The 10,574-nt window shown below is 32.7% G+C and overlaps 1 protein-coding gene and 1 long non-coding RNA gene across 2 annotated transcripts; one reads left to right on the top strand and one right to left on the bottom strand.

Annotated features, from left to right (window-relative positions):
* Positions 1–261: 261 nt before the first annotated feature.
* Positions 262–2,342, top strand: LOC127120874 (uncharacterized). Its single transcript, XR_007803273.1, has 2 exons — positions 262–1,220; positions 1,306–2,342. It is a non-coding gene; the product is annotated as an uncharacterized LOC127120874 (long non-coding RNA).
* Positions 2,343–2,873: 531 nt separating this feature from the next.
* On the bottom strand, positions 2,874–10,364 carry LOC127121590 (putative 12-oxophytodienoate reductase 11). Its single transcript, XM_051052051.1, has 5 exons — positions 10,199–10,364; positions 9,983–10,123; positions 3,926–4,056; positions 3,542–3,718; positions 2,874–3,457 (listed from the first exon to the last, which is right to left on the bottom strand). Exons 1-5 carry the CDS (start codon positions 10,351–10,353, stop codon positions 2,874–2,876), a joined length of 1,188 nt encoding a protein of 395 aa, XP_050908008.1. The 5' UTR covers positions 10,354–10,364.
* Positions 10,365–10,574: the final 210 nt, after the last annotated feature.

Below are 10,574 nucleotides of genomic sequence, written 5' to 3'. Positions count from 1 at the left end.
TTAGTTAAAGACAAATATTTATTTAAGGGGCGAGTCACTCAGTTGAAAGTAACCACTTATTTTTATACGAATGCCTCTTGGATCATTGGACGATAGATGGATATTCTCTATTTCTTTCGATTAGAACCCGAGATGTCTAATCGTCAATCACTATTGAAAAATGAGTGTTTTAGTGGAAAAAGAGCATGTGTGACATTTAATGCACTACATGATGATATTTTTGGAGAAAACCAGATTATCCTTCTTTTGCTTACACACGTCTTTCAGGTATTGGGATATTCCTTCTTCTTGTGGTGGTTACCTAATTGGTTGAATGTGTGGCTTGTGTCATTGGGTTTCCCATATATAGTTTTGGGGAAAACCCTTTCCCATTTCTGCTTTTCCAAAAAAATATACAAATCTGGGGCACGAATGGGAAAAATGAAGAGCTCACTCTTTTTCTCAGGGTGAGAACATCTTCTCTTACTTTTATCTTTTCCCAAGAGACCATGGGAAAGAAAGGCTAAACTTATCCATGTTTAATACATTGTATCCCTATATTCTACTGCGGATGCGATCAAAAGGTTTCGTCATGGTATTATATTTTTCAGCACAGGACGTGGGGATGATGTGATTATGGAACCCTGTTCAAAGGGAAAGAGGGCCAACATGGAAACTTCCGGTAAGATATGCTCCCTATCTTTACGTCCACCTTCCATTATTCATGAGATGAGGGTTTTGATTTTGTTAACTTCTTTCAAAGCGGATTTTTTTTACTACAATCAACGTCGCGCCTTCTTAGATTACCTCAAACGTGTAGGGGCATACTTAGGACTTTTTAGATAGTTTGTTGCAACTTGGACGTGTCTTATGTTGTGGGGGGGTTACTTTATTTCTTTAGGAAGGAGATTCTCCCCAACAACGGTTGGGTGACGTTGCACCCTTTGGCCGACTGATGATTGTTAAAGCCCTTCGTAAACCTTTATGAGGAATGAAAGGACAAGTTTGTGGGTGTAAGAGGACGAGGCGATACTTCTCCAGTTGTTGTCGGGGAGAAGGGTGACCCCTTTTTCCCTCTATCATGGACATTGTATCCACGAATTACCTAAAGGGTGGACTCAAGTGTTCTTTTCCCATTGATTGCAAAATGATATAGATTTTGACATGTTTCTGTTCTCTGGAATCCATTATCCTTATTACTTAGGACCATGAAGACGGGGATGAGGTGAATGCGTACTTAGGTATGAAGAAATACCTTTTTTGACCCAATCTTGTTTTATTATTTTTGTGTTTTAACAACATGTTTTTGCGCATGGGACATGGCAGAAGCCCTCATTGGCAAGAGAATAAAGCGCTTAGTGAAAATACAAATCTCATAACAGCGTGCGAGACTGCCTTCATCCCTTCTGCAAGATGTGAAAAGTGACGGCCGAGCAAAGCCATACGAGACTTTCCGAACTGGTGAGGCATGTTTTGTAAAGGTTCCACGGAGGAAGGAGGTTTCCTCTGGACCATCTAGAAGTCGTGAAATAGGTCAAGGGGAGGAGACAGCAGGAGATGAATATGTCCCTCCAAAACTTTTTTCATGAAACAACCTTGCCTATAATGCGGTGGAGTTTTCTGATTTCCACTTCTCCTTCTCTGAGAATTTTCCAAGTGACTATCAGTTGCTCCTTGACATGTCTCCTACCAGACTATCTGATCTACTAGGAGCCCAATGCCTTTTAATGGGAAAGCACAAAGGGATAAGTATTCTCGAACCATGCGAGGAATACTGTCCATGGTGATCCATGTGAATATGAGAATTTGTGAAGGAGGAACGATAATAAGGTGGGTGAGGGAAAAGTGGGAAGCCGTGAAGGCGCTTACCTAGGAAATGGCTACTGAGACTCTCGCCCAATTTGAAGACGCGGGGCGTCTGAAGCAATCACTTAAGAGGGATTACAACCCCTTGTATAGTCTGGAGGAGAGACTCTCGTCATTCAAGGATGAATTCGTTAGCAGATGTGCACACACACACAATATCTTGACGACATATTTTGATCCAATAAGGTAGCAGCTTCCAGGAATATTTTATAGGCTCAGACCTTTCTGTCGAATAGGAAAAAGGAGGGATGGTACCTGTATACATTTCGAAGTTCCATTCAGTGATTTGAATAACACATGACAACGTTTTAAAGGTTTTTTTAGAGTGTGTACTTTGATGACGATCCTTTACCCTTTTTATATGTAGACTCCAGGGTTTTCAAGAATCTAGAACTTTCCCATCGAGCATGTGTCATCCAACCGTTTTCATATGATTGTACCAGGGATATCAAGTGTATTATTAGAGCATAACTTAATATGTTAATTCGCTTTTACAACCTTTCCACTTTAGATCTTTATTCTTCGTTGCCTTTAATCTCACAATCCCTACTGACTAATCAATTGGACTGTATTATTTTCGATAAAGTCCATTATTCTCTAGGGCCATTTTTCTCGGGTCTATATCTAGGTTGGAACGGTAGCCCCTCAACCTAGTTTGGTGGACCTGAGACGACATGACTTGAGAGACTGTTCGAAGAGGTGACCGGTTGGTCCATTACAATCAGAAAATTATGCAATACTCTCATAATTCATAATTAGTGTGAAGATTCATATGCTTGACATTAAATTTGGAAAAACATGTTTTTCATTAGTGTAATAAGGATGCATAAATTGAAAAGATTGAAAATAACGAAATAAAGAATGATGAAGTTTGCTCAAAGAAATTTAGAGGCAATTGAAACATATCAGAATTCCATATCATCAAATAGAATAAAAGCAGCAATTCAAGTCTTGGAGAAACTCATAAACTCCAAAGCATATAGAACACTCCAAAATTCAAAATCTTAACTAATGACCAAAACTATAGTTTAACCAAGAAATGGATAATCTGTATAACCAAGAACCGGATCGGATGTATAGAACGTCTCGCGATCATACTGACTGAGAGGTGCATTGAGCGCGAATCTCTTCGGTAAATCCGGATTTGCTATGAACAAACGACCATAAGCAACAAGATCCGCTCTATTCTCAGCTATAGCATCGTTCCCGTCTTGTCGCGAGTACCCTCCCGCGACTATAAAAGTACCATTGAAGGCCTTTCTCATTGGTAGCAGGCTTCGAGGACATTCGACTTTTCCAGTAATAGTCTTCATTCTTGGTTCCACTACGTGACAGTAAAGAATATTGAATCTGTTGAGGGCATTAACCATATAAACTCCTAGTAATTCAGGATTTGAATCTCCACATTCTCCATATTCTGCGAAAGGCGATAATCTGATTCCAACTCTATCTGCACCAATCTCATCCACAACAGCTTCAACGATTTCCAAAGCGAATCGACAGCGATTCTCGATGGTTCCACCGTACTTATCAGTTCTGTCATTCACTTTATCTTTCATAAACTGCTCAATTAAGTAGCCATGAGCTCCATGGATCTCAACCCCGTCAAAACCTACAATTTACAAACATTCTAGTTTTCAAAAACATTGTATCATGATTGAACAATTCTATACAAAAAAACCAGTGAAATAGTTACCAGCTTGAATAGCATTCCTTGCAGCAAGTCTAAAATCATTGACGATGCGAGGGATTTCATCAGTCCTTAGCCGTCTTGGTGGCGCGAACTTTGCTATATCGATGCCATTGCTTCGAGTTTGTGGTTTGAGTGACTTGTTAGTAGAAGATATTGGTCCCTGGCCATTTGATTGACAACCTGTTCAAGATATCTGGGCATAAATTTATATTTATAAAGTTTAATAACAACATTGGAACGTGTTTGAACCAACAAAACTTCTCCATTTATGTTTTTCATTCTGCATAAACATGTTAAGATTTATTTGACCCAAATGCAAATAAAAATGAGTTAGTAGATTTTTTGGTATAATGATGAGAAACAAAGTCCATGAAATGAAATGAATACCTGAATTGGAAGCCCTTCCACAATGCCAAATCTGACAAAAGAAAATACCATCTTTGGAATGAACAGCATCCACAATAGGTTTCCAAGTTTCCACTTGATCTTTTCTCCAAATGCCTGGTGTGTTTGGATACCTTCAAAGTCACATCATAATCATATAAATATATTTTTATGTAATATCAATCACAGTAACTTTCATGAACTAATTCATTCGATCTGGATTGGTAGTAAGATATATGAGTGGAAGGTTTTTGTTTTGTAAGAGAAGTTAAAGCTCTCAAATTGATTTTTAAAATTTGGAATAAATAAATGTTTAATAACCTTGATTCTCAGATTGACAGTGTAAAAGAGGTGGTAAGAAATGTAGATTCTTTGACAGATCTTAGGATCTTATTTATTGAGGAGATTGAGACTAGGACTAGAATGATTACGAATATGTGGTATTTGTTAAGGATTAAAGATTCTCGATTGTTTCAAAGTTTAAGGTCTAAGTATCTTAGGGAAGACGACACTAACTTTGATTATTTTCATGCTTCTTCAAAAGTAGAGTTTGACACAATGCTATCTTAGTCCTGAATGTTGGAGAATGTTTGATTGAAGGTGTGTGAAATCAAACAAGAGGTTGTTAAACATTTCTATGATATTTTTAGGGAACCAAATGTTGATAAACCATGTCTACATGGTGTTGTGTTCCATTCTATTTCAAAAGATAATAATATTGTTTTGACAACTCCCTTTGGTCTTCAAGAGTTAGATAATGTTATGTCTCAATGTAATGATAACAAAAATTCAGGTTCAGATGAGTTCAATTTCACCTTCTTGAAAAAGTTTTGGAATCTCGTTATAGATGATTTGGGGATTGTGTTTGACCAACTTCATTGGTTTGCATCTCTACCTAATAATGCATCTTGCTTTGTGACTTTGATCTCCAAGGTTAAATCTCCCTCTCATTTGGATAAATTTAGGTCGATTTCTTTAGTGAGATCTTTGTATAAACTAGTGGATAAATTGTTGGCCACTAGATTTGGACTGGTGATGGATAAATTCATTTCCCCTATTCAATTGACTTTTTTTAAAGTGAGAATGTTCATTGATGGAGTGATGGTTGCCGATGAGGTGATAGAATATCTAAGAAATCTTGTCTTATTTTTAAGGTTGATTTTTAGAAAGTGTATGATTCAATTAGTTGGAGTTTTCTAGATTATATGCTTATTAGGTTTAATTTTAATGAGAAGTTTAAGACTTAGATGAGAGCTTGTGTGTTCTCTAATAACCTTGCAATGATGGTTAATAGGTGTCAAACTCAAGAGATTAGCATCCAAAGGGGCTCGAAGCAAGGAAAACCATTACCTCCTTTCTTTTTTCCACTTGTGGCTGAAGGGCTTAGTGACTTAGTTACTATGGATAAGATGATTGGTGTTTACTCTGATTTTAAGGTGGGATCGTCTAGTTTGGTGGCATCTCCTCTTAAATATGCAGATGATACACTCCCTGTGGCATATCTTACTATAGAAATCTACGGAGTACTAAGGCGATACTAAGAGGTTTTGAGCTAGCTTCGGGGCTTCAAGTTAATTTCCTTAAGAGAACTGTTATATGGTTAATATGAAAGGAAAATCTAAGATTTTCTAACTTAAATGAAATAATATTTGTAAGCCTAAGAGAAAAGGGGAGTTAACAATTATAGATCTCAGACTAGTTAATCTAGCCATTTTAACTAAATGGAAATGAAGGTTGCTTATAGGTGATCCAAGTATGTGGTATGATATTCTTATAGTTAGGTATGGTGCTTCATTTGTTTTTGCATTTCGAGACGGAAAGACATTGGGATTTTGATCTACTTTAATTTGGTGGAAATATGTGTCTCTTCTTGAGTCCAAAGAGAATGACCCCTCTATTTGGTTTGTTGATGATATCCTTAAAAAAGTATGATCAGACCTTTATACTTTCTTCTGGAACGACCCTTAGTTAGGACTCATGCCCCTAAAGTTCAAGTTCCATGGTATGTTTCATAACTCCTATCAACTAGATGGGTTGGTGAGAGAGATTAGTAGGGTGGATAACATGGACATTCTTTGGGATCTCAGGTGGAGAATACATTTTTTTCTTCTTATAGAGAAACATGTTTTTGAAAATCTTCTTAATATGATTTGAGATGTTATTCTCTCTCAGGAGAGAGATAAGTGGATCTGGAAGCATACAAGAAAGGTTTTTTTCTATGTTGCCTCTATCTATCATGTTCAATTTTTTTTATTCCTTCATGTTTCTTAGGATTGTAATTTGACCATTCCCCTTATCTAGGATAATTGGGCTCCTTCTAAAGTGTTGGTCTTCTCCTGACACATTTTTTAGGATAAATTCCCTTCTAGAGAGGACTTGTATAAAAGTAGAATGGGTGATTACTAATCTTAGTAGGATCTCTAGTCCCTTTTTCGGGGATTTAACGAATTTAGTAACCACTAATTTATTACTTGCGAGTTATTAATGTTTGTGTGGTATATGATCTTCTTGTGGTTGGATTGACAAGTGGTTCTTCCTAGTGACCATATGTTTTTTTAGTCTTTCCTTTCTTTAGGTGGTAGAGTCAAGTCTAGAGGTGGTTTTGTTATGATCTGACACACTGTAGTCTGACCATTTGGAGAGCCCGTAGTGATGTCAATTTTAATGGTTTTACAAAAAAATTAAAAGAGGTGGATGAAAAGAGTATTTTTTGGCATCAAAATGGTTTTTAGATTCATCAAGGGTAAAATCACGCACATACTCTGACTGACTTCAGAACCATATCATCTACCTAAACTAATAGAGGATTGAGTGTTTGCCTTAATTCTGAGATAGATTCTAGTATGTGGTTTTGTTATTCTCTTTTTGGATTTTGATCTGTTGATGGTGGTTCTAGCGATATGAGTTTTAACCTGATCATATGTGGTCAATCTTTAGTTGCTTGAGGGTGTTTTTCCTTCCATATTATCACTACTACAAAATATGCATTTCGTAACATCATCTTACTACAATCATTTAGTCAACCATATTAATAACTCATTTTTAGTTTTTTTTTTCATTTACTAAAAGACAATTCACCACGGTCAAAAATATCAACCGTAGTGAAAACTACCTGGAGGACAAACTTTGAATCCCAACACAAATAATTTTCCTTTTTTAGTTACAAAATGGGCGTGTCACTTATAATCTTATATTTATATTAAAATTAAAATATCGTTCACCATAGTCTAAAATAGAAACCATTTTGAAATGTACCTATATTTTATCACGGTCGTTTTATCAACCGTGGTGATAAGTATAACCTACATATAAGCAAAAATTCTCTTGTTCAAGACAGAACAACCGTCTCTCTCATAAAATAAAAATCCAACATCTCTATCATGCCTTATCCTAATATCCATAAACAATTGCATATTATTTCTTCAGAAAACTCCAACATATTATCTTCAACTCTTATGGATCAAGGAAAGGTGTTGCATGAAACTCATTTCTTTCACTTCCTCTTAACATTTTAGGTACGTGGGGCGTTTCCAACTTTTCTATTATGACTTGTGATATTTATGATGTTTTTGTTGGAATATTTTATATTTTTGATGAGTTATGTTGTATGTTATTGTTAAGGGATGTTGTTTTTGATAAAAGTTATATGTTGTTGTTGATAAAAGTTGTATGTTGTTGAGATATGTTAATGTTTTTGTTGAGCCATATGTTTTTGTTGGGATATGTTAATATTTTTGTTGAGCTATGTTGTTGTTATGGTAGGTTGTTGTTAAGCTATGTTGTTGTTGATTATGTTGTTATTGTTGTTGATATAAGTTGTATGTTGTTGATGATTTTGTTTTTGTTGATAAAAATTGTATGTTGTCGTTTAAAGTAAGTTATTGTGATTGTTGTATTGTTGATGTTTTTGTTGATGTAAGTTGTAAATGTTTGTGTTATTGTTGATGTTTTTGTTATTTTTAATGATATATATTGTACATTATAATATGAGATATTTAGTTATATTAAAAATAACTTACACTTATCAATGTTTTACTAGCTTTAAATATTTTGCAAAATAAACTAGAGGTGAATGATGTGCTAGCAGAATAATGAGAATCATTGAAATACTTTCTAATAGGTAAAGGGCATAATGTGGATAATGAGTTGTATGAAACTCACACATCATTGATTAGGGTAACTTATTATTCTAATATAACTTAATTTGTCATATTATTGATTTTTAATTTGTCATTTTTTTATTTTTGAAATCTGCAAAAATCCAGGTGTTGGGTATCGAACCCCCTAACATCAATCTTTTACTACTGTTCACGCTAACATTTTATGTTTTTACCACAACTAGTAGTCCATGATAGTAAAAATGGCACATAACTACACATTTCTTTACCACAGTCCACCATAAGTGGTGAAAATCGTCTCCCAACCATGGTGAAATGTGTATTTTGTAGTAGTGTAGGTTTGGTGAAATGTGTATTTTGTAGTAGTGTAGGTTTGGTTTGTTGTTTTGTTGGTTAGTGGTTTTCTTTTTGTCGGTTCTTTAGCTGTATACTTGGTAGTCCTCTAGGCACTTTTTGTGCTTTGAGATTATTCATATTTATGTGGTTTTTATTATTAGACTAAATTATAGTTTTGGTCCATCAAGTTTACCTGATTCACGAAATTAATCACTCTATTTTAAATTCAAATAATTTTGATCATCCATCTACATGTTTTCATAGAAAATCGATGAGATATTATTTTTTAACTTATACTTTTATTTATAAAATTTCACAAAAGTCTATATACAATGATTTATAATGTTTCACAAGAAACTTGTTACTTAAAAAAATAAAATCATTGTTAATTTTAAATGCAAAAATATAAGAGATGCATCAAGATTGTTTAAATTTTAAATAGGGAGGTCAATTTTATAAATCAGATAAAATAGGATGAACAAAATAGTAATTAAACTTTACCATTAATATATTATTTTACCATTAAAAAAAATATTAGTATCAAATATTTAGTTGGATCTTTAATTTTTCTTTAAGTATTCATTTAGTCCTTATAAATAATTTATTTTTAATCTATGCAAAAAAAAACCGCATCTTTATAAATGTATCACTTTTTTTATTTTTTACAATTGGGTTTTGTTTTAATTCCTACAAATGTATTTAAATTGTAAGTAGTCTTTACAATATTCATTATATTTAAATGCATTCAAAGATAAAAATTACTTTTATTTTTATGTAAATATCCAACTCAGTAAATATATTTAAAAAATAAATTATTTTTCATTTATTTCACTTTTAGGGAAAGTCGGTCTATTTAAATTAATTTTTTTGTTAATGTATAACTAAAAACATATTTATGATTTGTTTGAATAAGTTTTGTTTTTTAGTTTTTAAATTTATTTTAGATATTTACTTTAAAAAAAATTGTCAATTTTATTTTTCAAAAACTATTTTGAATTTTGTCAATATTATAAATATGTTATTAATAAAATTTGTATCATTTTTTTTCATATTTTCCCTTTTTAATTTTAAAAAGTAAAAAAGTAAAGCAATTAAAACCCATTTTAACTTTTTAATTTTCAAATAAGGTTTATTATTTTTAAATTTTAGATATTTTAGATATTAAATTTTTAATTAAAATGTTTATTATTTTAGATATTTTAGATATTAACTTTTTAATTAAAATGTTTTTAATTTTAAATAACTGTTTGAATAAGGTTTATTATTTTAGATACTAACTTTTTAATTAAAACCCATTTTTACTTTTTAAATTTTTAAAAAATAATTTTATAAAATTAAGTAATTAAACAAATAAGGTTTATTATTTTTAAATTTTATAAAGATAAAAAGTCTTCCAAAATTAAAGAAAACATACCTTTGATGTTTTTTATTCTAAAATGACATAAAATGATTTTACTTAAATTGATCATGTAAACCCATTCAGATTAAAATTGATTAAAAATAATATATATATTAGCATTAAGAAATTATAATTTATTTATCTAGTGCAAGTTAGACATGAGAGTTTGAGGTGAAGAAAAGAGAAAGTAAAAGCATGATGGTGTACCCTAGAGAGGTTTCAGAGACACCAGTAGATTCAGCAATGAGAAAACCTCCTTGAGAAGTTCTTTGAGAGTAATATAGACAAGTATGTGGTTGAGGAGCATTCTGGTAGAATCTTTGTCTTGTCAATGGTGCCAAAACTACTCTGAAAATTATAAGAATTGTGAGAAAGATCCATCATTGAAAAAACATGAAAACTAAATGTATTTATAGTACAAACCTATGAGATAGATTGAATTTTCCCATCTTATAAGGAGTAAGAAGTGGAATGGGATCAACACTCAAAGCACCACCCAATTCCATTTCTTGCTTGAAACTTGGCTGTATTACAACTTTTTTTTTGGGTCTCTTCTTCCTCAATATGTAAGACTTCATATATTTTATATAGTAAAAAATATTTGTTTTTTATTTAGATTCTCTAATTGAATCGATTGTAGGGCTGGCTCAATGGACTAAGTATATAGGTAAAAAAATATTTGCATGTTTTTTTTTTATAAATAATGCAAGAAAGAGAGAAACAAAGCATTTCATCTAGTTTAGTTTGAGAACTCTAAAAATGCAGGAGAGACAACTTCCTTTATAACCCTAAATAAATA

This window comes from Lathyrus oleraceus, chromosome 2 (genome assembly GCF_024323335.1).
Source record: "Lathyrus oleraceus cultivar Zhongwan6 chromosome 2, CAAS_Psat_ZW6_1.0, whole genome shotgun sequence".
NCBI classification, from domain to species: domain Eukaryota; kingdom Viridiplantae; phylum Streptophyta; class Magnoliopsida; order Fabales; family Fabaceae; genus Lathyrus; species Lathyrus oleraceus.
Note: the sequence above shows the minus strand (reverse complement) of the source record. Positions and strands in the feature narration are given on the sequence as shown.

What these genes read in the sequence shown, in the direction of transcription:
- LOC127121590 (XM_051052051.1), bottom strand. Translation starts at nt 10,353, where the DNA reads ATGAAGTCTTACATATTGAGGAAGAAGAGACCCAAAAAAAAAGTTGTA. An exon ending in AAATTCAATCTATCTCATAG is followed by an intron (nt 10,124 to 10,198) that starts GTTTGTACTATA and finishes TATAATTTTCAG; the next exon opens with AGTAGTTTTGGCACCATTGA. An exon ending in AAGGAATGCTATTCAAGCTG is followed by an intron (nt 3,458 to 3,541) that starts GTAACTATTTCA and finishes TGTAAATTGTAG; the next exon opens with GTTTTGACGGGGTTGAGATC.